The sequence below is a fragment of the Pelodiscus sinensis genome, chromosome 12 (assembly GCF_052426305.1).
Source record: "Pelodiscus sinensis isolate ZL-2025 chromosome 12, ASM5242630v1, whole genome shotgun sequence".
NCBI lineage: Eukaryota > Metazoa > Chordata > Testudines > Trionychidae > Pelodiscus > Pelodiscus sinensis.
In genome coordinates this window covers 6,813,046-6,840,439 of record NC_143063.1, presented here as the reverse complement: position 1 = coordinate 6,840,439, position 27,394 = coordinate 6,813,046, and the positions used below count along the sequence as shown (strand labels likewise).

The 27,394-nt window shown below is 44.1% G+C and overlaps 1 protein-coding gene across 1 annotated transcript; it reads left to right on the top strand.

Moving 5' to 3' along the window:
* The first annotated feature begins 6 nt into the window (after window positions 1–6).
* On the top strand, window positions 7–27,256 carry PSME3IP1 (proteasome activator subunit 3 interacting protein 1). Its single transcript, XM_089781431.1, has 7 exons — window positions 7–160; window positions 11,726–11,866; window positions 12,085–12,183; window positions 18,633–18,755; window positions 21,851–21,983; window positions 24,330–24,391; window positions 26,507–27,256. Exons 2-7 carry the CDS (start codon window positions 11,737–11,739, stop codon window positions 26,722–26,724), a joined length of 765 nt encoding a protein of 254 aa, XP_089637557.1. The 5' UTR covers window positions 7–160; window positions 11,726–11,736; the 3' UTR covers window positions 26,725–27,256.
* Window positions 27,257–27,394: the final 138 nt, after the last annotated feature.

The window sequence follows — 27,394 nt, the reverse complement described above, 5'->3', positions numbered from 1 at the left end:
TGTGAGCGGAAGAAGGCAAATGATTGGCTGGCTGGGGCGGAGAGGGGCGTGGCTCCGAGGAGGCCGAGGCCCCGCGGGGTCAATGGTGGCTGCTGAGTGGGGAGCGGTGCGCCCGTCGCCGTAGAGGCCCTGCTCTGCGGAGCGCCCGGCCGGCCGGAAGGTGGGTGGGGTCCCGCCGCGGGAGCGGGCTGGGGGCAGACGCTGCGGGGGTCTGGCTCCGGGGGATGAGGCCGGGCTGCTGTAAAAGGGGGGACTAGGGGGAGGCGGGTGGCTGTGTGGGGGAGGGGCGTGGGGGTAGGATTGGGGAGGCGGGTGGCTGTGGGGGGAGGGGCGTGGGGGTAGGATTGGGGAGGCGGGTGGCTGTGGGGGGGAGGGGGGTGGGGGAGGCGGGGGCTGGGGGGGAGGAGCTTTGGGGAGGCGGGTGGCTGTGGGGGGAGGGGCGTGGGGGTAGGATTGGGGAGGCGGGTGGCTGTGGGGGGAGGGGCGTGGGGGTAGGATTGGGGAGGCGGGTGGCTGTGGGGGGAGGGGCGTGGGGGTAGGATTGGGGAGGCGGGTGGCTGTGTGGGGGAGGGGCGTGGGGGTAGGATTGGGGAGGCGGGTGGCTGTGGGGGGGAGGGCTGTGGGGGTAGGATTAGGGGGAGCCCGGGTGGCTGGGGGGGGTTGGATTATGGGGAGATGGTGTCTGTGTGGGGTAGGGTTGTGGGGGTTGGATTAGGAGGACACTGTGGCTGTGTGCAGTAAGGTTGTGACAGTGGGATTAGGGGGAGGCCAAGTGGCTGTGTGGAGTGGGGTTGTGGGGTTTGGATTATGGGGAGATGGTGCCTGTGTGGGGTAGGATTGTGGGGAGGCTGGGTGGCTGTGTGGGGTAGGGTTGTGGAGGTAGGATTGTGGAGGTAGGATTAGGGGGAAGCTGGCTGCCTGTTGAGTGGTTTTACAGGCAAGGGGTGGTGAGAATAAGGTTACTGATTTTTGTTTGGTGATGTGTGTTGAATCTGGTGCCACTTGGCCTTGGAATCCAGCTCCCTTTGGAATAATTGGCAGGTGAGTTGGGTAAAGGTGATACAGTGTACAGTATGGCTAGGCAAGAACAACTGCCTCTTGGTGTTGATTACAAGCTTCTTCTATATAAGATCTTCCTCTGGACTCTTTGATGTTTAAACCAGCATTGCTGGGATGCAGCATTAATAGCACTTCAAGATGAGTAGACTAGTTCACAGCTTCAGGCTTGGACAAACATCTCTTTGTTAGTCTGCCCCTCTATCACTTTGTTACACTGTAGGATACTTTGAAGATTTTCAATGAGGATGACAATTATTTGTTTGTGTTACATTAGCAGCTATAAGTTGTTGATTATGAACTTATTGAACTAAATAGTAGATGCATGTATAGTGAAAACAGTCTCTACTCCATAGAGCTAGGGATGGAAGTAAAGATGAGGGCTATAAGATTTATTTTTTTTAATGAAGGTATTCATTTTGTGGCATCTGATATCAGCCCACATTGGGGGGGGGGGGAAGTAATAGTTCATCAAGCCAATAAGAGCTGCCCCAATTGAAGTTCTGTAAAAACATCTGCCTTTCTTCCTCAAGTTGCTTGATGATGGCAGCAGCCTGTTTCAGGTGTTGTTTGTAGACTGGCACCCATTAGACTGTGTATTTGGTCCTTTGTCTCCTCACAAGACCACAGTTTCCAGTGTTTATGTGTAAGAGTCTAGTGAGCTGAGAGCTCTTTCTACCTGCTTACAAAAGCAGACCATGCTTGGAGGTATGGTGGTTGAATGCTTGTAGGAACTCAACCACTGGCAGTTTGGATATCAATAGTTGGAAGCTGATTAAGTTCTTTGGGGGCATTAGTAAAGTGCCAGGACAGCAGCTCCAGAATATCCTCTGCCTCTTGTAGATATTTGGAAAAACTAGAGACAGAAATGGATGTGGTTCTTGTAGGTTTCAGTGCTACCCAAAGGGTTCTGAAAGGCAACAGCAATACTTATTGAAGAATAAAGGAAAAACTTAAAAAACAACAAATACTCTAGTAGCACTCTAAAGACTAACAAAACATGTAGATGGTATCATGAGCTTTCGTGGGCACAACCCACTTCTTCAGATGACCGGAGTGTTGGAAGTCCAGATTCAAGAATAAATAAGGGAAAGGGGGGGGGGAGAAAAAAATACAGTGCGTAGATAAGTTTCAGAGTGATAGTCTGTAACAGGAAAAACTTAAACAACAACTAGTCTAATAGCATCTGAAAAACTAAATAGTTACAAGAGGCTGATAAGAACCATTAGTTTGCACTTGGAAAGGAAGATGACCAACAGGAGATTATACACAGACATAAATAACCATTAGCACCTTCATTGTTTGGTTGGTTGATAATGTGTGAGCCATCCAATATCCCATTCAAACTATTAGCATAAGAATTAAATTTGTGAATGAAGTTAAGGTCCAGTCCTTCTCTGTGTATTTGGCTTGTGGAATTGGTCTGAAACAAAACAGCAACTTGGAGATCCATTAATGAGCGTCCAGGAAGATTAAAGTATTCTCCAACAAGTTTTTATGTGTTGCCTTTGCGGATATCTGATTTATGTCCATTAATTCTTTCCTGTAGAGACTGTCCAGTTTGGCCGATATACATTGCAGTGGGGCATTGGGCTACCCCTCTGAAGTTATCAGTCATTTTACTTTTGAACTTGGGAAAAGGTCTGTGAAACTTCAGAGATCCTTAGGCTGTCCACTTTATTAGGGAAGATAACACTTTGCACGGGAGAGTGCAAAGGGTGCCAATGTACCACCCTCCCATGGTCCTCCAAGCTGGCCCAGCTGAGCTGCACAGCTCCTGGACCCTCCTCAGCCGAGCTGAGCTGCACAGTGGCTCCCGCCCAGATGAGCTGAGCGCCTGCTCTGTTCCCCTTCCCCTCACAGCCCAGCTGAGCTTCACTCTGGCTCTTTGGCTCCTTGCACGCTGACTCTTGCTTGCAGTCAAAACCTGTTTGGCCCCCAAACCTGAAGGGGGAGAGAAGGTTGATTTGAACTTAAGAAATCTATGAGGTTTTTTTGTTTTTGTCTTTTTTAATGTGAATCAAAATGTTTGAGTAAAACAAAATTAATTTTCTTCAAGTTTTTCATTTTCTTCTCATCATTTTGGGTGTTTCACCTGTGCATGCAAATGTGTATTTTAATTTGGTCGAATTTCAATGAAGAAAACATCTCTGCTACACTCCGTCTTTTCACACTTGAAAAGTAATACCAACTTTACTGTAGCAAATTATTTAAAAATAACTTTGGTCACAAAGTGGCAGACATTCTAATGAGGAAAGCTACAAGTTTCTCCCTAATATTTTTTTACATGTCTTGATCTTCAGAATTCCTCTCACTGAAATTCTGCAGAATATTCATTTAAAAATACAGATGGAGATAAAACCAGCATTGAGTTATGGAGTTTCATGGTCTAATTCCTTAGTTGGAGTCAGGAGCAAATGGCCAAAAAGTCATTATGATCTGATGGTTGTTCAGTCATGCAGTCTTATGGAACGAGATGGTGGTCTCAATTTGCTTCCCAGTGGACATGTCTACATCATACATGTCAACTGTATATTTCCATCTTGCACACACCACTAGAAATACCACATGAACCTCCTCCCATGAATCTGAGGGTTGTACTTTAAGGCTACATCTACACTATGAGTTTTCTCGGCAAAAAATATGCTGAGGGACTCATTTGCATGAGTTGTGATCTCATTTGCATATTTTCTGCCAATCTGTTTTTGTGCAAAAACCTCAGCGCAAAAACAGATCAGCAGAAAATATGCAAATGAGATTGACTCATGCAAATGAGTCCCTCATTAGCATATTGTGTGCCAAGAAAACTCGTCGTGTAGCCGTAGCCTAAGTGGTCTACTTTGCACAAGAAACAAGTATAGGAAAGTTCTCTTCCTGAGTAGAGCTAATAGGTCAGAGTACCTTGTACCCTATGTCAAGTAGTGCCGATTGATCCCAGTTTGGAGGAAACCGATGAAGGGGGTTAGTAGTTTCCAATGGCTGTTTGCAAACAAAATAAAAAGGAATAGCAATGATGCTTACAGAACTTCCACGCTTATCCACCCCACAGCTTCAATCAGCTCTGAACACTGTAATGGCGACACAAACTGTATTATCTCTAATTGGCAACTAATGTCACCAAGGTAAAATAGTTAATCATGCATATAAGAGTAACAAGCCATAATATCACTGCAACAAAGACTGGAATATTTTAAATATTGTTTTTCACTTACAATGTTACAGCAAGATCTCAAAAGGTAATTTCTATAAAACTATTATTACTGTATAATTTTTTAGTATAACAAAATCATTTTACCAATCACTGTTTCCACTCAATTTTTTCATTAACCTCTCTTATGCACACTCATTCATGACTATTTTGAACTCCTTTTTATTTAAAAAAAGCACAGCCCACATTTACAAAAAAAGCACACATACCCCGAAATTCCTACGTACAGGCTTGACTCTTCTTTGGTTGCATTCAGTTGATGGTTGGGGAGCTTTCTTTATTCATGGGCTAGAAACATTTAAATGAACGCTTGCATTCTGCAGAAGCTGACATCTTAAATCCTCTTCAACTGTTTAATCAATTGAAAGTGAATGCGTACATTCACATTAGGAAAGAAACATAGTAAGGAGATAAATAACCATTAAACTAGTTAATTGCTTAAACGATTAAAATTATATTGCTAACTGTTGCAGGCTCGCAGACTGCAGCTGGGGCCGGGGTCCTGTCTGCCCCGCTGCCCAAGCCCCTCCGCAGCTTTGCTCCTCATCTTCCTGGAGACCCCCCCCCCCCCCAGCAGACCAGGGAGACACGGAGCAAAGCTGGGGAGGATACAGGCGGGACCGCGGCGCATCTCCGCGGTCCCGCCATCCGGGTTTCCCTGGTCTGCTGGAGGGCGCAGCTAGTGCGCCCCCCAGCAGACCAGGCTTTTCTTGCCTGGGGTAGAGCAGCTGGGGCTGCTGGGTTGGTCCTGCAGCGCCGCTCCTCGGCGCTACTGGACCAACCGGGCAGCACCCCAGCTGCTCTTCCCCAGGTGTCCCCAAGTCAGCCGCTGCTTAAACTGATTAGCGGCTGACTACAGGAAGCCCGAGACAGAGTTGCTCTGCCCCGGGCTTCCTGAAATCAGCCGCTGATCAGTTTCAGCAACGGCTGACTTGGGGACACCTGGGGCAGAGCAGCTGGGGTGCTGCCCGGTTGGTCCCTGCAGCGCCGCCCCTGTGGCGACCTACCCGGCAGCGCCCCAGCTGCTCTGTCCTAGGCGTCCAGATTCAGCTGCTGTTGAAACTGATCAGCGGCTGATTCCAGGCAGCCCAGGGTAGATCAACTCTGCCTCGGGCTTCCTGTAGTCAGCCGCTGGTCAGTTTCAGCAGCGGCTGAATCTGGAAGCCAGTTCCGACTTACATACAAATTCAACTTAAGAACAAACCTACAGTCCCTATCTTGTACGTAACCCGGGGCCTGCCTGTAATTGTTTTAAAGTAACAGCAACCAATTTTTAAATTTTGCCAGACATATTTCCCTGGCACATCTTGTGTGTCAATTTATTCATGAGTTAACAATAAAAATGGATAAAAGGAACTATTTTCAGCTTATGGAGCACATTGCCTCCTATCACTGAGGTCAAGAGCTTAGCAGGTTGTTTTTTAAAGGGCACCTACATGGTTATAAAAAAGCTGGAAGTGAAACTCATACATCTATCTATCAATCTAAAAGAGCTTTCCAGATTTTTTTTTTTTTTTGGTCTGTTTTTCTGAAACAAAAACCCCTCATATTTGCAACTCTGTATTTACAACTCAGATGGCTAATGCTTTTAATCTTCAATCTACCCATAAAATACAAACTAAATGAGGGGCTATCAGGTTGATTTAGGCTGCTGTCCTAGACAGATAGATTTTGGTCTCATAGACTCATAGACTTTAAGGTCAGAAGGGACCATTATGATCATCTAGTCTGACCCCCTGCACAGTGCAGGCCACAAAATCTCACCCACCCCTCCTAGAATAATCCTCTCACCTATATCTCAGATATTGAAGCCTTCAAATACTTTGAAGACCCCAAGATGCAGAGAATCCTCTAGCTGTGATCTATACCCCATGCTACAGAGGAAGGCGAAAAACCTCCAGGGCCTGTGTTAGAGTGCTTCTTCCCCCCCCCCCCCAAAGTTAACAGTGTAACATGGTGATATTTCAAACTTAATCTTCTGTAAATTAAGGCTAAAAAAATCCCGTAGCCAGTGGGGAGGCCTTAACTGGCAATTCCTGCTGAGCAAGGTCCTAATCCTGAAGATGTTTAGGCATGTGCTTAATTTTTCTACTTACTAGGAGCTTTGAATGTGTAAAACTTAGGCTCCAAGTCTTGCATGTCTTGCCTGTTAAGAGGTAAGCATTGTGAGTGATGTTAGAAACTTAACAATCAGGCATGCCAGTAAAAATGAGGACGTGAAATAAACCCGGAAATGGTAAAGGACTAGTATTTTCTTTTTATGGTGTATATATTTACAAGCCTTCTGAAGAGCAGTTCTTTTCTCCCTCTCCATTACTGTTTTATATTGCCAGTTGAAAGCTAAATGGGAAGCAAGAGTTAAATCTATTGCTTAAATATAATCCACTTCAATAGGTAAGGGCCAAGAAATCCCCCGACAATTCTCTAAGGGTATGTCACTCACCACGCTGGAGATCAATGTTCTGGTGTTCGATTTAGTGGGTCTAGTATAGTCCTGTAAATCAAATACTGAGGGCAGCTCTGGCCAGTGCCTGTACTCCTTGCAGTTCTGAGGAGTAAGGGAAGCCCACGGGAGTGTTTGCTCCTGTTGGCCTCCCATTATGGGGACACACTGCCAAGCTCATCCCAAGGTAAGGTATTCTACATAGTGGAGTTGCGTACCTTAGGCCAACCTTCAGGTCTAGTAGAGCTCGCCTAAATCTTGAAAAAATTGTGTCAAAGGGTTAAAATAAAGATGTTTTTAACCAGACTTTTCTAAAATACCTTGTAAGTTTCCAGTGTTATATCAGAGGCAGCAGGAGAGAGGGGGCAGGTGGTGAGATGAATGGCTGCAGTTCGCTGTTTTCTACAGATCATTTTCCTAGAGCATGGGTGGGGAACCTTTTTTGCGTCAGGGGCCACTGACCCACAGAAAAATCAGTCGGGTCTGCCCACAAGTGAGAAGCAGAAAAAAGAAAAACCCTTATTTACGTGGCTCCCAACTGAGAAGGAGAAATATATCCACCCCAGAGCCTAGGGGGTGAGCCCAGGCTAGTAGATTTTTTGTCTGTTCAGCCTCCTGGTGGGGTAGAGTAGCAAGGGGTTGCCTCTCTAGTGTTGGGGGCGGGGAGGAGAGCCCTGAGCCTAGGGGCCTGGATCTAGGCAAGCTGGGTGTCGCATCCGACCCTCAGGCCTGAGGTTCCCCATCCCTGTCTAGAGAAAAGGGACCCTCTGAGTGCACTGATTCTGTTAGGATTGTGGTGAGCTTAAGTTGGACAATTTTGCATGCAAGGAAATTGCTGGGTCCTTTCAGTAGTATAGAGTACACTCAAAACATGTGAAGCTGCATGTGTCAGTCCAAGGAAATCTGCAACTCCACACTCGTCACTGGAGAATGTAGCTACACACCTCTGTGAAAGGTGGAAGGCCTCTGAAAGTGGGACAATACACTACTAAAAATCTACACTGCTTGGGCATGTAGAGCGCTTGTAGGATAGATACCTGGGGCTTCAGCTGTGTAGGGCGCTGTGCTCTGTGTGCTTAAATAGCATCTCGCTATCTACATTGCACTTTATACCAGTGCTAGCTGGGTGTGCAGTGTAATAAGCGTAGGTGTAGCCTGAACTGCTGCCACCTCACCCTATCTACATTCTTTTATGCCCCAGCGTCACTAACATAGGCACACCTGTTTGCTTTTTCTAAAATCAGTTTGAGAGACTGGCCAGATGCATGGTAAGTTATTTAAATAGAGTTAGGGACGGAAAGAGGGTTTTATGGTTAAGGCACTGGGCTCTGGCCCATAGCATATAGGTTCAACCCTAGCTCCTGTACAGATTTCCTGTGTGTTATGAGGCGAGCGCATGCCCCACGGCACCTCCAATTGGTTAGTTGGGAAATCAGCTCTCCTGCCTCAGAGCGCCTTCTGCTGGTCAGTGGCAGTGTCCCAGCCTCTGGTGCAGGTCCCCTGCTGATTCAGCCCCCGTCCCTTCCTGCCCACTATGCCCTTTCCTCCTCGAACTGTCCTATGTAAGTGCCCTCGCACTCTGGGGTTTCCCCTCCCTGAGAAGCCCCAATTTCCCTATATCCACTGTGCATCCGTGACCCACTGCCAGTCCTCATCTAGCCCCTGCAAGCTGCAGTCTGAAATGGCCATTCCTTGTTGGCAAGGGGGTCTGGGTCTGCTGCCTTTTCCTGTCCAGGCTATTTCCTGGCAGCCCTCGTACACTCTGGTCTTGCCTCAAGCCCTGCAACCTGGGGGTGGGGTGGGGTGGGGTGGGGTGAGGTAAGGTCAGGCCAGAGCTCCCCATCACTGATGTGTCTCAAGAAGCCTCTAGCTTCCCAGGCAGCCAGGTCCTTCCTACTCACCAGCAAGAGTTCTTATTTATATAGCCCCAGCTGGGCCCTAATTGGCTGTATCTGCCTCAGCTGCTGGCTCCTTGCTCCCAGCCTTTCCCCAGGGATGGGTTTAACTCTTAAAGGGCCCTGTCACATTGTGTCTTTTGGCAAGTTATTTAAACTTAAACTTTCCTAAATAACTTGTAATTTTAGTGTGCGTATCTTATCTTAAAAGGCCATTATTTTCAGAGAGTGCATGTTCACATTTTCTAAAAGCAGGTCTGTTTTAAAGTATCTTTAGTTGTACACCCAAAACAAGGTACCCAGAATCAATAGTTGCTCCTAAATGGTTAGACCTTAATCTGTTTCATGTTTCCTCTGTAATATGGGGATGATAACCCTTGTCAATCTTGTCTATTTAGATTGTAAATTCTTCAGGGCAAGAGGATTATTTTTTACCAGTTGTTTGTACAGCACCTAGCACAGCAGGGCCTGGAGTTCTGCTGAGGCCTCTATTTGCTACTATAATACAAATAAAAAATCCACAATTGCCATCAACGTCAGTAGCAATTATCAGGCTCATCTCTACAAAAGATTGAATCCATAATTAGACTGATCCTATCTATGATCTTGAAATGCTGACTTTTCCTCCTCAAAGGAATAGAGATATTGAGGGCTCAGTCCTGCTCCCTGGGAGCATGGGGCTGCAGCGAGCTCCAGGGAAGTCCGTTGTGGGTGCCTAACTGCTGAGTGTTTCAGAGGTTACACATTTACACAATTGCCCGCATTTTAACTACTGTGAACAATATTACACTCGCGTCAATTGTATGAATCTCATTCTAGAATATAGAACTGTACATATCTGCATTAGGAGCATAACTTTATATTGCAAGAATAAATCTTGAACTAAATCTTTTGAGGCTTGTCGTATCTTGCATGGGTTTAAACTGGGAATAGGTCTGTAAGTGTCCAGTTAATGAATTCTTTTAGAGCAAGGATTTTAAAACTCTAGATCACAGCTTCTAAGGGCAAGTCACTAGCTGGCTGCAAGATGCTTTGGTTGCCTGAGTGTCCACAGGCATGGCTGCTCGCAGCTCCGAGTGGCCAGGGTACATAGTTCCTGGCCAGGGTACATAGTTCTTAGCCAGTGAGAGCTGTGGGAAGCAGTGGCTCAGCCTGCACTGCTTCCCGCAGCTCCCATTGGCCGGGACTGGTGTACTGTGGCCACTGGGAGCTGTGGGCTGCTATGGTTGTGGATGCTCAGGTAAACAAAACATCTTGTGGCCAGCTAGCAGCTAACCCTTACAAGCTGTGACCCAGAGTTTGAAAACCCCTTCTTTAGAGGAGGTTCACTCTGATGCTAACACTTGTGAAGCAAGTGACATGCTTTACTTGCATAATGGCCAAGCATTATGACTTCTGTGTGGGTAAAGGACTGGGGGTAGGATGGTGGCGTCCTTCCCTGCTCACTGAATACTACTGTGGGTCACCGGGGAAGCCTCTATTCAAAGTGAAACCAAGTAAACCCCAGTTATAGGAAATGTATTATGGACATCAATCTTACCGTGGATCTCCATAACTATATTAGAACCTCAATTGCAAATTACTACTTCATGTACAAAGAGCATATATAGTGCTGCATGAAACAGACGTAATTTGTTAGAAAACTTTAATTGGTGTTCAAATTTATAGAGAAAATATTTGAGTAGTGGGCAGCCTCATTTCAGTGGTGTTTGCTGCTATTAAATTTTTGCTGAAAAGTAGATAGAGATTACTTTAATGTGTCAGTTTTAGGGTCTGGGTTAGTAAAGTTATTTTTGATTCAAAACGTACCCCCCTCCAATGGGTTTTAAAGCCCTGAATGTAATCAAACATTTGTATTTTGATTAAAATGTCCCTGTAAAATTTACTTTAAAATCCTGTCAGCAATGTTGTTAACCCCCAGGCAATCTTAGGACTTCTCTACTCAGACAAGATACTGAGCAAGAAAGTTACAGCACAGATGTGTGAAAAAACATGTGCACGTACACACAGCGCTGGGAGAGCAACAACCATCCTGCCATGTTAAAGCACTGCCGTGAGCGCTTTAATGTTGTGAGTGTAGGCAAAGTCTTAATTGTGGTATTTTCTAACTTTCGAGTGCTTGACAATAGCCACCGTAATGGTCTTTTGATGTAGGATTTTGTGTGTGCTGTTTCCAAGATTGGGGGGGGGAGGGTGGGACTGAAAAAAGTTATCAGATCCTAGCCTTATCAAATCCTAGCCTCATTCTTGGAAACAGATTAAACATTTTGAATGAAACTTTAAAAAAATGTTTAGCATGAGACAGATATTTGGCATGGAAAATTTCAGCCCAAATGGTTGAAACTTGAAGAAGTTCTATCCAACTAGAAGTAGGTTCTTACCAAGACAGTGTTGGTCAGCTTTGTTTTCCTGTAATTTGCAAATGTTCCTGTATATCAGGGGTGGGGAACCTTTTTTGGGTTGGGGGCTGCTGACCCACTGTTTTGCTTCTCACTTGTGTGTGGCCCTCGACTGATTTTTCAAACAAAAAGACCCACTCTCCCTCACTGATGTGGCCCCCAGCTGAGAAGGAAAAAGATTCTCCCCGTGTTCTCCTTGCTCACAAGAGCCTGGGGGGCCCAGGCTAGTAGATTTGGTGTGTTCCAGCCCCACAGGGGGTAGCAGGGGGCTGCCTGCCAGCACGGATTCCCCAGCACTGGGGGAGAGCCCTGAGCCTCGGGTGCCGGATCTAGGCAAGCCAGGGGCCAGATCCGGCCCCTGGGCCTGAGTTTTCCCACCCCTGCTGTATCTTGTTTAAGCTTCCTGTTTGAAGTTCTCTGTATACTGTTTTGTTTTTAAAAGTTTTTTTTTAAATATTTCCCCTTTTAATTTTGTATCTACATTCAGTAGGGATGTAAATGTTTCACTGATAAGCTGTTGCTTATCAGTTCGTGTTAACTGTTTAACTGCCGTGTGGCTTTGCCATCAAGGTGCGGTTGATACGTTTTTTCAGCTTGTATTGTTCATAAGTGCAGCATTCTACTTCAGTCTACTCAGTAGTATTCCTTATGCAACTGAAACTGGAATCTGGCCTCTAGTATCTGTATTCACGTCTATGTATCTTTTTTTTTTTTTTTAAATCAGGCTGTTGCACAATGGATGGGGGAGATGGCACTTCTGACCTTGTAATTAACAAAAGATTTGTGTCTGAATCGGAGCTAGACGAGCGGAGGAAGAGACGACAGGAAGAATGGGAGAAGGTTCGAAAACCTGAAGACCCAGAAGGTAGTCGGATGTAGTTTGATAATTGTAGGAAAGAGATCCAAAGAATATTTAATGGTCTCTACAAACAAATATTGCGGGTACCAACTACTATGCATGTGAGAATATTTAAATGCCTCAAGTGAGGAAACAGATTAAAACCATGCTTGCTATGTAAAGAATAATAATGAAGAAATAGACTAAGATATGTTCTTGCTTCTTGTTCTCTTCCTATCTCTCAGAATGCCCCGAGGAGGCATATGACCCACGTTCACTATATGAAAGACTACAGGAACAGAAAGACAAGAAACAGCAGGAATTTGAAGAACAGTTTAAATTCAGTAAGCACCAGCAAGTTATTGCTCTGAGCTGAAGCTCAGAGAAGTGCCCCAGCTTTGGTAACTTTGTGAGATATCTGGCCAGATGGATGGCAAAATGAATAATTTTTCTTCTCTGGTGCCTTTTTTTAAAGCACTGATTTGTTACAATGCTGCTGCTCTGAAACTTACTTGGAAAATAGTTGAATGGGTAGATCATAAAATATTTGCAATACTGTAATTATGTGCATTAAGAGAGCACTTCACCTATGAAAAATTCAAAGTTGCTTAAAAATGTCCATCAAAACTCACATTCCCATTAGTTACAGAAGTAGGTTATGCAGATCAGGAAGCTGAGGCTGAAGGACCTCAGTATTAGTGATGGAGCTTGAATATGGAACCAAGTTTTTCTGACTTCCCATCCTGTGCTTTAAACATAAGACCATCCTTCCACCCTGTTGTGTTGTTCGGCTTTTGGATATGGGAGGAGCCAGTAAAAACACCTCAGATAGACTCTTGTTAACGTTATTATGCACAGAGTAGTAAAAGAAAGCAGTGCAAGGTTACACAGATCTATTTCAATACACAGGATAGTTAGCACAGACAATAATGTAACACCTACACCTAGGACAATACACAAGATACTTAATTTTAAGGTTAGGGATATACATGTACTTATTTCTATAAATCACACACAATTCCACCACTAAGACCTTATGATTGTCAGAAGGGAGGTCATGGCCTCTGTTTCCCCACGCGCAGAGGCATCCACAATGCATCGATCAGGAGGAACAGGCACAGCTTCTAGTTGCAGTGAGTAAGGTAGTGGGACCCCTTCCCCAATCCCTCCTACTGAGTCTTTTCTACAACTACTTCTACAGCAAAGTGAGACTTGGTCATTCTAGTAAAATCTACCAATTGATTACGTATTGTATATGCCCATATTTGGGATACATCCTTCAATTCAAACTATACTATACTTGATTGACAGTTCTATGGCTGTATCTGTGATTTTTGCTTATTAGAAATGTTATGTACCAGTACCAGGATTCTCCCAATGTTCTTGGCATGGTTTCACTATACCAATATTCCGTACACACTGTTGTTTAAGGCACTCCTGATGCTCAAAGCTCCCCCCCCCCAGTCTGGCCTAGGTTCACTAAGCTTGAGTCAGGCCTGGGTTTGCTTTGTTAGAAGCTGCACTTTGGTTAAGGCAGCCATCACTAGTCCGGCTAAAGCAGGGCTGGACAATGAAGATATTATTATTCTGGTCAAGACGGGGTTGTCCAGGCTCCCCTACACACCCCGATTAGCATGAATTAAAAAGATTTGAAGTTTCCAACAGATGTTTTGCTTCTAAGAGTAATACACACACTCTCCTCAGTAGTGTTGAGTTGCTCATTAGCATTAAAAAACAAAACAAAAACCAATGTACAAGCACAAGCAGCTAGAGTCTTCAAGGCAGATTTTGATTTTGAATTTTCACCAAAAAATTGATAAAAATCCAAATTTCCACTAGAACTTACCCTATTTACTGAGGTTTTGTAGTTAGTGAAAAACTGCTTTTCACACATCAGATTGCGTTATCTCCATCTGTGCTGATTGTCTATGAATACAGTAAAAGGGTAATGATTGCTAAAGAACAAATTGTTCTCTGCTGTACTTTTGGGTACCAGCTTGGCCTTTTTCTAGAGAGCTTAAAATTGGGTGCTACAGGATGAGTCAGTTTTAGACTTTTCATTTTTAAGCCAGTGCCCGAGAATGAAAGGGGACAAACAGCTGTTTAGAGATTTAATCTTTCAGACTCTTAAAACAAAGGCTCTGGCTGCTTATGTACAGTAAAACTCTAGTGGTCCTGCACACCTGATAGTCCGGCACCAACTGGAACCCGGAAGTGCTCCGGCCAGCCGGACAATTGGAGCTGCCCAGAGGTGGCAGTGGAGAGGGGGCGAGAGGCAGGCAGCTGTTTAAGGAAGGTGGCGGGTGGGGGGGGTTGTCAGTGGGGGACGGCACAGCGAGGGGCAAACCCTCCGCTGTTTTGCGGGGAAGTGGTGGAAGCACCACGCAGCCAGCTTGCAAATGGGGAAACTTGTAAGCGGAAGGGGCGAGAGGAAGGCAGCATTCCCCATCGACTGTTCTCCCCCCCCCCCCCCCCCCCCCCCCCCCCCCCCATCCCTGCCCGCTTGCCTCTTGTCCCCTCTCGGCCGTTGCCACTTACAAGTTTCCACCCCCTCCCTGCGCCGTTCCCCACCGCCCCCACCCCCCACCACCATGCAGTGCGGGTCCCGGCAGGTCTATCACAGCATCCTGCCGGAGTACCTCCTGATACTCTGGCATATCCAATAATCCAACACCCCCTGGATCCAATAATACAGCACCCTTGGGAAGTCTACTGTAGTTTTAAAGGGCATATGGTACTCTTAGCAAGGGTCAGGCTTTGGCCAAACTCCAGTTGGACAGTTACATTCTGTCTAAATCTTGGCCCTGTTTTTGCCACGTCCAACAGAATTCTTCTTTTCCCGTCATTAACAGATGCATAATGTTACTGTGCTCTGTTAGAACAGATGCTGCCGTGCACAGTGCTCACTGCCATGAATAGTGCAATTGATCTATAGTGCTTTTTAGGATCACATCTGTAATGAAATTGCTTGTTAGGGCAAAGAATGGGAAGACTTGATTAGGTTAAAATCAGGCTACAGAGACTAGTTTGCCTCAGTATAGGGGAACGTTCATAGAATCCTAGGTCTGGAAGAAGCCTCAGGAAGCCATCAAGTCCAGCCTCCTGCCCAAAGCAGGATCATCCCCAGTTAATCATCCCAGCAGGGCTCTGTTGTTGTTGGCCTGACACAGATTATAGGATAGAAGAGAAGAACTGTAACATTAAGGCACAAATTCTGCCATAAATGAGCTCAACTTGTATTGATGCCATAGGAATCGTGTATCCATCTGAGGGCAGGATTTGGCCCTAAGACAGATACAGATGTGTTGACTCATTCTTAGTTATAATGGGTAGATCTGAATGTTTATTGAAATTTTGATGTGCTAGCTTCTGAAAAGAGAAAACAAAACAAAAAAATAAAAACAACTTTCAGTTAAATAAAATCTTGAACAGAAATCTGAATGGAAAAAATGTAACCTGTCCTCCAGAAAGATTTTTGGGGTTTTCATTTTTATGCATTGTCAGTTTTAATTGGTTGGCATAGACACATGGTGGGATTTTTCTTAAAATCTAGTCAAATCTAGTTTTGCTTTTAAAAATCTAAATCCATGGAAAAACCTAGAAAATGAAATTTGGGCCATTGCATGAAAATGAAATGAAAAATACTTGGGTATCTGACAAAATTCCATACATAATGTATTTGAGCAGGTCTAGTTATACTGTAAACATACACATGTGGCTTCTTAAAGTACACTGTTGTCTGTTTGTGTATATAATATATGATGCAGACCTAAGCAGTTGGAACAAGAGACAACAAATAAATGGTGACAGTATCTTCTGTCAGATTGTTCAGGAAATTGACAGAATATATGTCATTGCACAGAATCAGAGTTCACTGCAGGATTTGCTACTTTCAAAATAAACAAGCAAAAACCCCACTTCTTGCCATTCTCTGGTGTTTTTAAAAAGAAAGATACTTTACTATAACTGTACTGAATTTTACTTTGCTTCCCTTCTGAACAGTGCTGACTGCTTGGCTACGTTTACACTGGCACCCTTTTCCGGAAATGCTTAAAACGGAACAGTTTTCCGTTATAAGTATTTCCAGAAAAAGCGCGTCTACATTGGCAGGATGCTTTTCCGGAAAAGCACTTTTCCCAGAAAAGCGTCCGTGGCCAATCTAGACGCGCTTTTCCGGAAAAAAGCCCCGATCGTCATTTTCGCGATCGGGGCTTTTTTGCGGAAAAGACTCCTGTGCTGTCTACACTGGCCCTTTTCCGGCATAATTTTTCGGAAAAGGACTTTTGCCCGAATGGGAGCAGCATAGTTTTTCTGGAAAAACACTGACAATTTTACAGTAGATCGTCACTGCTTTTCCGGAAAAGCAAGCGGCCAGTGTAGACAGCTGGCAAGTTATTCCGGAAAAGCGGCTGCTTTTCCAGAATAAGTGGCCCAGTGTAGACACAGCCCTTCTGTGTACACAAACACCTCTGCTATCTCCTTTTTTGGGTCTTGAATGAATGCAATGCTGGTGAAAGTTGAAAAAGGCACAGAAAGCTATGCTAGCTTCCTCATTCTGCCTCATGGCCACCACTCAAACTCAGAGAGAGAGAGGCTCCTTGTAGCTGTTTATCTAAAATCAGTTTGTTTCTCTTGCCCAATTACGCAGTGTTTGCGACAGCTTAGTTTCATTTCAGATAAAGTTCAGTGTAGCTTAAATAGTGGACTGGGATGCATCACTGAACTTTGCATCAGGACTGGGCTGACTGAAAAGGAGAGCGCTGTTAACACATGTACTTTGTTGATTGTTAATGCTGGGAAAAGTATCCATTCTTTTCAACAGGCTCACTCAAGCTTTTAAAGAAACCCAAACCTTTCTGGTTTGATTTTTTTATTTTTTATTTTGGTAGTTAAACTTTTTAAAGCCCCAATGTATCTATCACCTTCAAGCCAGAAAACTTCCTTACCAGACAAAAGTTATTCATAGGAGTGATACCAGTAAGATTCAGGAACGTCTATACTACTGCCACAGCAGCTGCTGCTTATAGTATTATGTACCAAGCACCTGCGGAGTAAAACTAAGGTTCTTGTCAGTTTCATGCAGTCAGAATGGGATGGTAAAACTGACTTGCTGTAACTTCTGGGGAAAGCTCGCAGCACCAACAGACACATTGGATACTATTGGTCTGGAGACTCAGGGAACAGAACTATATTTTTCACAACTGGAACTTCTAAAATTAAAGCCTTAAATTCATCAACAATTGACTTTTAGGCCCCACCCCTTCTGACACTTGCCACTCATCGATGGCAAGTAGATTTCTAAGGCCTGTTTTTTTAAAGTTATGTGGGACTTATAGCTGCGGGCAAAATACGGCCTTTTCCTATGTAGAGTTATAATAATCCTTTCTGGGAATTAAGTCTTAATGAAGATAAAACCAGTGAAATGTGGCCAGTTGGAAGAGAATTTTTGGTCTGGTCGCAGACACAGCTGGCTTTGCTTTTTTAAGCTTTTCATTAGCTCTTTGAAAATGTGTGACTTTGATGGAGTGACTACCTTTTGCATAACATGAGATTTAAAGAACCTTCTAATAAGCTAATTGTACCCTACTTTGAAGAGCTGATAGGATACCAGAATGGAAATTTAGAGCGCAAACACATTCATAGCTAAAAATATATGTTAGTTCATTTAGCTTTTACTGTGTTTATAAATGTGGTTAAGTATAAATTCAGTAAATATCATGCTGTGTTTGCTTTGTTCAAAAACAATTTTAAGGCTCTGTCTACAGTGGGAGATGTAAAATCCAGTTTGATTGGTTAACTGGTTAAAAGTGAAGTGTGGGCGGGGACACTCACAGCCCCTGTCCATGGTTTTGGTTAACCAGTGGGGGCTGGAGCACTCCCATCCCATGCTGCAGACAGGCTGCTCCAGGGGTCGCTTCCCCCACTTGGCCTCACCACAGACCAGGCCACGATATGCCCGGGCCTCCGCAAATAGGGGATTCTCCGGACACCCTCAACAGCCCCTGCTTAACACACCAGGCCTGCAGCAGACGGGGCACCTTCAGACGCTCACTGCAGACCTTGTTCATGGCGGGTGAGGAACTGCTTTGGCCCCACTGGTTGACTGGAACCAGTTAACCTTTCACATCCCTAGTCTGTGTAGAAGATTAGGCCAGCATAACTATGTTGCTTGGGGTTTGAAAAATCCACACCCTTGAACAATGTAGTTAAACTTGATCTAAGTTCCTCTGTAGATAGTACAAGGTTCTCATTCTCTCATTGACCTAACTACCATTTCTCGGGGAAGTGGATTACCTATGCTCCTAGGAAACCCCTCCCATTGGCAAAGGTGTCGAAGTGCTGCCGTGGTGCATCTGCAGCATTTCAAGTATAGACAAACTCTTGGATGTTTGGTAGCTCAGCTCTGCTAATTGGGCTTCTCATGGAGTAGAAAATATTCTTTGGCCTGGAAAAGTTTGTTCATTTTGATTAGTTAGAAGAATAAGCTGAGCCTTGGGTGGTTTGTCTTCTGAAGGGTCTGACGTACTTAATTTTTTAAAAACTGGAGCAAGATTGATGGGTTAGGATTGACTATTTCCTACCCTGCCAGTGACCTTACACAGATTGCTTCTGTTCTTTGCTTTAGTACTATAGATGCTATCTGTAAAATACCTGGGGATGTTTATCTTCCTTTTGAAAAGCCCTTTGAAATTGTTGGGTGGAAAGCGTTTATGAAAATGCAAAGTACTGTTGCATAAGCCTCCACTGTACCAGATTCTTAAATAGCTTTTCATTTTTGATTTGCTTTATTCAGAAAATATGGTAAGAGGCTTAGATGAAGATGAGACAAAGTTCCTTGATGAGGTTTCTCGGCAGCAAGCGCTAATAGAAAAGCAACGAAGAGAAGATGATCTGAAAGAACTAAATGAATACAGAATATCCTTTGCACTGAAGTGACTCACCACTTTTCTAAGTAGACGGTTATAAGACTGTGAGCTACAGTTGGGTTGTGTTGAAATCAGACACATGTTCCCCCATTTTGTTTCTGCAAAGTAATTTTCCACACACGTGAAGTATTAGGAAAATGAAGTGGGGGAGAGAATCGGGTGGATACTGGTTTCATATAAAGATGTCCTAAGGTACTTCCGGGGTATTATGTATTGAAATTAATTGCTTATCCATGAGACAGGAAGTTCTAACATCTAATTTGCTAGGGTGTGCTAGTCTGGCCCAGATCCATCTTTTGTAAACGATGCTAGCACAGTTAGAAACCACAGAACTTAATGTGGGACACAGCAGGCACATTTGCATATGGGATTATTTCCTTCCATTTATTCCAACCAAAAATTTGTGGGATATATTTAGTATTTACCACTGCTGCTTCAGGGCATGCTGAATATTAGGATGTGCATGGCAGCTGCATCCACAGCATAGATCTGACTGCACTAGCCAAGTCAAACAAGTCCAATAGTGAATCATGCTATTTTAGAAGGCATCTTGTGTGTTCTTGGTTAGCTAAGTAACTAACTGACCCCTGAAATTATTGGGCAGTGTATCTTTCAGATTTTTTAAAAATACTGATGAGCTGAGTCTTAACAGCTTTTTAAAGTATCTGTTTTTGCACCCACAGGCCTATTACAAATGATAGAATCCATGTGTAAGTTTACCGATACTGTCAATAAGATTTTTTTTTTAGCCTTTCACCCTGTATTTGGCATGACATTTGCAAATGCGTTTGTCAGCATTATTTGTTTGCTGGCTCACATCTCCTGTTACATGGGGTTAAATTGAATAATTCAAAGTTATAGTTCAAGCTACGCTACTTTTAGATGCTGCCATGCATTTTTAAGTGGAAGATAATTTCTGCAGTATGAAATGTAAATGGAGTATTACTAATTGTGATTATAGAGCGTACAATGTGGTAGGCATTATACAAACATCAGGATGCCATTGTCCTTGCCCTAATGTCCTTCCAGTCTAAAAAGAAGTGGATCAGAAATGTTGCTTGTGTCCCTTCCCCAGCATAACGTTCGGTTTAAGCTACACAGAGGCACCATCCCACAGCCCAGACCAAGAAGGATCCATTTATGCACTGTAAGAGGTGAAAAATGTGACATCAGCCTATGTCCAAATGATTTAACTTAGAACTTGAAAGCCATTTTAAAAGAAAGTGTATTCCAGCTGTAGTTTATCAAATGTTGCCTGAAGTAGGAATTGAAATGGCCAACTCATAACCCCCAAAGCCTGTGATTAACGCTGGGGAAAGGGTACCAACCACTCCAGGAGTGCTGTTTTAACTAAATCTATCACCAGGTAAGTTGTGAATGTTCTGGGTTTCTCTAAAATTAAGCTTGACTTAGACTGAGGGTTACCTGGCTGTACTAACCCAAAGCATAAAGATTGCAGAGGACTACTCCAGGAATGCATTAGAACATTGGTTATTAAAATTCTGAAATACATTGCATAGTGCAATAGATCATAACTTTATACTCATTGATACATATTGGCTGAAGACAGGTGTTAAGAATTCCAAAGCATACTAGGGAATTTAGATGCTTAGTTTTAATGGAAGATGTGTCTAAATCTCCTACATTGCTTTAAAATTCTCAACCATTTTTGTTACTTTTAAAAAGTAACATTCAGATTTCTATTTTAATGCTCTGTTTTACTCAACACAAAGCAAAACTAAGGACATGTAGTAGGGTGTATATATTAAAAATTGCTGCTGCTTTACTTCAGCAGTGACTGACTATTCAGTTTTTCCTCTGATAAAAAACTTTTAATTGTATGGCTACATTATTTTTAATGCTTATGCTGTACAAACATATTGAGAGAAGACCTTGCAATCTATTTAGATAAGGCAATTGAAAAGCATTACCGAGAAAATATCTATGTAATCTTAGAGCATTGATCTATATTGTAGGACAACTATTTTTACGCTTGTATCCAGGGTTAACACAGCGCTTTGTATGTACTTTTACATAGCTTTATAAGTAGGAAAAGTCACTTTGCTAGTAATGTCAGTTCAGCAGTGGGAACTTCTGCCCATAGAGCTAACTTAGCTGCAACCAACGAGTATCTCTCTCTGCAAATGGCTGGTTAGTTGGTAGTTGCTGGGGATTTGGGAAGTAGGGTTATAATGCTTTTAGAATAGCGTCCTTTGATAAAAGTGAATCGAGTCATTATACTTGGCTTGCTCATAATGGTTCTAGCTAGTCTGGTATTGAGGTACAATGTAACAATGACAATGAGAAAGTAAGAACGTGCCCTGCTAAGGAGCTGCCCCGTGTTGCCTGTTTTCAAGAGGCATTGCAAGTTTAGAGATCGTAGGTATTCCTGTCAGTGGCCACACGATGGCACAGTTGTTCCGTGTCTTTAAAAACGTTTTTGTTAAGAAGCGGCACAGCAGCTCCTAGGCTATTGAAGACAGGGAAGAAAGTCTCAGATGTGACAGGCTGGGTTACTGATGGTAACTATGTCCTGGGAAAAACTCAAATAAGGAACAGCTCATGTTAAAACACGAACTGGAAAGACTAACTCTCTCACACACACGCACACAGAGAGGGAGAGAGAGAGAGAGAGGAAAGTGCACTTTAAAAGAAGCGTCCAGGCTGGACCTCCCAGTCTGGGCCTGATATGTCCCAAATGAGGGAATTTGCTGGTCCAAGGGGAGGTCCCCTGCCACTGGCTTCCCAGCTTGCTGCCCCATCTTTCTGCCAGCTCTGCTTTTAGCCCCGACCCTGCTACTGCTGGGCTCCAGCTACTGCTGCAGGGCTTGGGCCTCAGCCCCACTGCCGCTGGGCTAAGGTTCTGGGACCCCTGCCACTGAGAGAGGCCTGGCATTGGAACAGCTGAGATGGCTCTTATGACTAAGATTCTTGCACTGCTGGTACCCAATCGACAGGCTTGTCCAGGAGCATGAGGCCCTCCAGCTGGGAATGAAGGCCATCAGCCTTGGCAGGCCAGTCTTAAAGCAAAGCAGAGGAAATGTCATTTTTCACATCGCGGTTGATCCTTAACTGTTAATTCACAGCACTCTCGCCAAAGTGGGGGTCAATACGGACCCAAAGAAGGAAGCAGAGAAGAAACTGACCGTGAAGGCAGTAGAAAACAAGAACAAGTTCTCTCAGGCAAAGCTGTTGGCAGGAGCTGTGAAACACAGAAGGTTAGTTTCACACCTCTGTAAATTCACATGGAAAGAAACTGAGTTAGCAGTATGGAGTGCAGCAGGCCAAAAGCTGCCTCTGGGACAGAACTGTGAACTTTAGCAAAGAGCGGGGACTAGCGTGTTTTTATCAGTCTCCCAACCGGTGGGGAAGCTAAGATAATTCAGTCAGTCAAGGCTTCAATCGGACGTCAGTGTCATTAAATTCTGTATTTGCCTCTGAAAATGGTCCAGTTTACTATCTCATTCGTGCCACTTTTATTGATTCAGGTGACTTACCTCCCTTGTTTTGTTAATGTTGTTGTATAATTTTGATGGTTGCTGTTTTTATTCTGGTTTATAGACAGTAACTCCTATTAATCCGATTCTGGGGGGAATGTTCAGGTTTCGCTTGCTCCCCAGAAGTTTGGATTGGCAGGGTTATTGGAAAACCCTCCCTTCCCAAGAGATAGGGCAGTTTTATGTCGGTGGCTCATGTGCTGCTTTGCCTCTTTGAGCTTCTCATTAGAGCTACCAGTTACGATCTAGGGTCATAGGAAGTGGACGGTGACCATGCACTCAGGCTAAGTGCAACCAGAAATGTGATTTGAAGCTCATGTAGACATAGCCACTGTGGCTAGCTTGCTCAAATAGTAGCAAGGTGAGGCCCAATAGGTTGTGCAAGCCCCCGGGTATGTATTCCCATTGCTAGCTAACTCTCCACCCCTCATGCTATCTTCTAGCGAGCTATCTAAATTAAAGCTAGCACAGATCCACAGGAGCTGCAGATGCCACTGCAAGTGGCCACACAGCCCTAGTCTGACTTCCCATAGAAAATCAAAGTCCTCTGATGATAATGACTGTTGTTAATTAGCTGTGAGAAGTAAATTGGTGTCTGAATCCGGTTTGAAGCTGAAGAAATTCCTTCAAGTACTGCTGATTCATGGTATTCCCCCTGTAAAGTAATAGCTATTCATGGCATAATATAGGAAGCTTTGGTAAGTTCAGTAAAGCAATATCTCAAAACTCCTCTTCCAATCCATGAAGTGCAACTTGGACGGGTTTTTAAAAGGGAACAAAACTCAGATGTTAATTAGCATCCACAGAGCTATTTTTTCTCCCTTTTCATTGGCATCTAAGCAGCAGGTTCTGGCATGTTGCTTGATGGCACATCTGATGGCTGCAGATGGCATCTATTTGAAGAATGTTTCAAAACTGACATGTCAGTGCCTTTCCATTAAGACATTTCTGAAGTCAGTCATTTTTTCTTCTATTTCAAGCTAGCTGAGAGTAAGTGAAGCCTCAGTTTAACGTCTGTCTGGCATTGCAGCCTGTCCATGCCAGTAAATGGATTTGTATCATTGGAGGTTATTCAGGGACTACCTTTTGGATGCAGTCCCCTCAAGACTGAAGGGAAATATCTTCATGCCATTGGTAGGCTGCGTGTATAACATTAACAATTCACACTTCGAACACGGGCAGAGGAAGAGTAGATGCCCCGCCTCCTCCGATGGTTAGCAGGCACCGCCACGTAGCATCCCCTAGTTGACTAGTGAAGGGATGATTGTGGAATGGCTTTTCTAGACAGAAGCATGTGGGGGACTACAGAGGTGACAGATCTGAAGGAAGAGCCTGTCCTTTGTAAGCAGGCTTCGGTTCTCTTGGGGTATGTCTACATTGCATTCCTCCTTCGAGAGGAGGAAGAATGCAAATGCAGACAAATGAAATTGCAAATGAAGCGCAGATTTGAATTTCCCATGCTTCATTTGCATAATGGCACCTGGCCACTTTTCTGAAATAGCGTATTTCGAGGGGAAAAAAGGGGGTTATTTCGAAAAGAAACTCCTCATTAAGGGTTATTTTGAAGGAAGGGGTTCTTTTCGAAATAACCTCATTTTTTCCTCGAAATACGCTATTTCAGAAAAGCAGCCAGCTGCCATTATGCAAATGAAGCATGGGAAATTCAAATCCGCGCTTCATTTGCAATTTCGTTTGTCTGCATTTGCATTCCTCTCTCGAAGGAAGACTGCAATGTAGACATACCCTTGGTGAGCTGAACACTGTCCCCAAGTATAAAGAGATGCAAACTTATTTGGGAGATTTCTTGGGCACAAACTCTTAAATACGTCAAGATGAATAGTCTCCGTTAGGTGGACAGCCCTGTGACTAGTGCTCTTTGCCCGTACGAAAGACACAGATTTGATTCTTAGATCTGGATTTCTTTTCTGGCAAAGCAAGTGCTAGTGGTGCTCCTCAAGGTCGTTGGCTGGAATTCTCTTTGGCACTCCAGGCAAATCTAGTTTTATGATTTTTGCAGCGATAAAGTGACTCTCTTGACTAACCAAGTGACTCCACATTTTCTTGCAGTTCTGAAGGCGGTAACAGTGTGAAGAGAATGAAACTAGACACTGATAACAGTAAGAATCAAGGTGTGTTTGGCCTTGGAGTTTGATATGTACAGTGGTTTATTTTGGGGAAGCTATAACTTCTTTGCCAATGTTATTTCTCTTGTAAAGGGCTCTTATCTTTCTCCAAGTTTGCAGTGAATTGGACTGTTGCATATAGGTTTTTTAATAGCATTTCATATTCCTCAATATTTCCAAATGCTTTGCAAAGCAATAGATGGTTATTTCAGTTATGGTAGCCTGAGAGATGCCTAACTCCCAGAGATAGGTACCTAAATCTAAATACCTTTGATGTTCTTGGCAAGACAAACTTGGTAGCCATTCAGGAACTAACAGTACCAGTCATCATTAAGACAAGGTTCCTGCCATGGGACTGTAGAAGACCATCGATCTGTGCCCTGGGTTTCTCCCAAACAGCCAAGAGATATTTGCTTTTGTGTGGAAAACAACCATCCATGGACAGAGTCTGGTAGCAGCCCCAGTTTTCAGGGGATGACCTTGGACTCTCTAGCAGTTTAGTCCCCTTGCACTTCAGACTTTTAAAAATACAGCTAGGTAAAATACTGTCACACAGGCAGACTAGCTGTATTATAATCTGTAATGCCCATGATAAACACAACTGCCAACAAAAAGTAACATTGGTGCAAAATGAAGAAGTAGCAATCAATGTTCCCTTTAATTTTTTTGCATTCATGTGCAGAATACATTTTGTTACATGCACTGAATGTGCACCACCAATATTAACACATGCTGTTAGCCTTGGGTAATCTGCTTATCAGCATTTGAATCTCTCCTGCATGGCCACCCAAGCACTCAGATTGCAGGGAACACTGGTAACCCTGAAATTCCAGTTACTCATGGAGCTGGGCAATCCCATGGCCAAATAAACAACAGCAGTACATAAAGCATGTGCAGTGGGTTAACTTTGTGAATGTAGTTTAATGCTATAGATTGCCTGCCCTAGGTGCTTAGTATTTTGTTAATGCTTCTTTTTGGCTTCTTTTTTTTTTTTTTTTTTTTAAACGAGGCAAGGGTGTCACTAAAAAAAAAAAAGGTAAGAGGACCGTTTGGTGTTGGGGGGCTTACAAGTTTGAACAACAAGACTTAAGTCCCTTGATCCTGGGCCAGTGCTAACGGCTACTTGACCTGGTAAGCTCTTCCTGTGCAGAGGGTCATATAGACTGAGCAGCTTTTCACAGACATATCCTAACTCCAAACTTGAGAGCGTTTTGCTTTTTGGAGCTTACAGATACCCGTGGAAAGAGGCGCTCGCAGCAGGAGCGGGCTTCTGAAGGAGTTGGCGTGGAAAGGCTCGGTCATGCCTTACATTGCAATGACTGATCTCCTTGCTTTTCAAAGCTTAGTAAGATGTGCAAGTTAGACATGTCTGAAGACCTGTCTGGGAACTTGTTTTGTCATCCAAATCAATAGGAGAAAGTGAGGCTTCTGTACTCAGGTTATTGGAAGGTTTGAACAAAATCAAAACTATTCTTACCCTTTTGAGCAGTAGACTGGCCTAGTGACCAGCGTCATTGAGGAAGTTATGGGCAACCAGTCAAAAGGACTTGAATCAAGCTGGATTTCAGTCTGAATCGTGGCTGCTGTAGCCAAGAGAGAATAGTGCGTACTCCGAGACGCCCCGACCAGGCTGGGAGTGAATTGTATCCCTACAACCCAAGTCACGTTCTGAGGCTCCATCTGTTCCACTAGCTGCGTTTCCACCACTCCGAGAGCTGACTAGCTGTGCAGTGCCGGAGACGTTACTTTATTGCGCTGCTCCATTAGTCATTCTCCCCCCGACATTATTACAGGGCAAAATCTGTCAGTTCTATGAAGCAGAGCCATGTAGAGTTCATGGAACGTATCGGATCGATGGGCTTAGACGGAAATACTGCGTTTGCAGGGCGGGACTGGATTTGACTAGTGATGAAAAGCTCCATAGCCCATCCCTGAGGTCATCAGTCCTTCCTACTGAGGAAGTTTTAGTGCAGCAAAGCTACTTTAGCTGTCCTGGGTAAGTACAATGTGCAAGTGGCAGCAGTGTGCGTGTGGCATCCGGTCAGACACTGATTAAAAGCTCCCTGTGTCTCGTGCTCTTGCTGTTCGAAGGTTGTAATGGTTTGTTACTGTGTCTTTCAGAAAAGCCATCTTGTGTTCCACTCGGGAGCAGCTCAGTGAGTGGCTCTGCCGTCCACTGCCCCTCAGCCGCAGTGTGCATTGGTATCCTCCCAGGCCTTGGAGCCTACTCGGGAAGCAGCGATTCTGAGTCCAGTTCAGATAGCGAAGGCACCATTAACTCCACCGGCAAGATAGTCTCCTCTGTCTTTCGTAGCAGCAGTTTCTTTGATGGGCCATAACGAAAAATCCCGCTATGTTAGTATAGCTTGGGAAGCTAGCCTGTGCCCTAGAGAGGGGAAGATGCATTCTTTCTCCCCCAGACATTCCCTTCCTAGCTAACCTCTCACGCCTGGGTACCCTGACATGATACCAAAAATCAGCTGAAGTTCTTTCCCACACAACTTCCATTTGGGGGAGAGACACTGAGCCTGTTTCATAGTTTGACTCTAAAATATTGAGGGGAAACACTGCTATTGTAATGAAGCTCATGGGGGAGGGGGAAATGCAAGAGAAAGCCTTCTCTTTTAAAGTTCTTATGGACAGAAAGACTGACCTGGTGAGTGAAGATGGGTTTTTTCCAAGACTAGAGAAGCATTCACTTTGCAGCACCAAAGTCTTGTAAAAACGGCCATGTGTTCTGTTTTAAAATGTCACTTTTTATTCTGTATTTGAGAAGTGGGGGCAGAATGAAATCAAGCAGATGGTGACATGTAGATTGCCATGACACTGTAAAGAAGCTTGTGTTACATGATTAAAAAAATTCGGAATGCATTTTTATCCTGGCTTTCACCATTCATAATTAATCTGCAAGTCTTGCCTGTTCCATTCAGCCATTTCTGTTGTACGCCGCCCCTTACCAGCAATGAGATTCAAGAGCTGCTCATGCCAGCACCCTGCAAAAGCATCAAC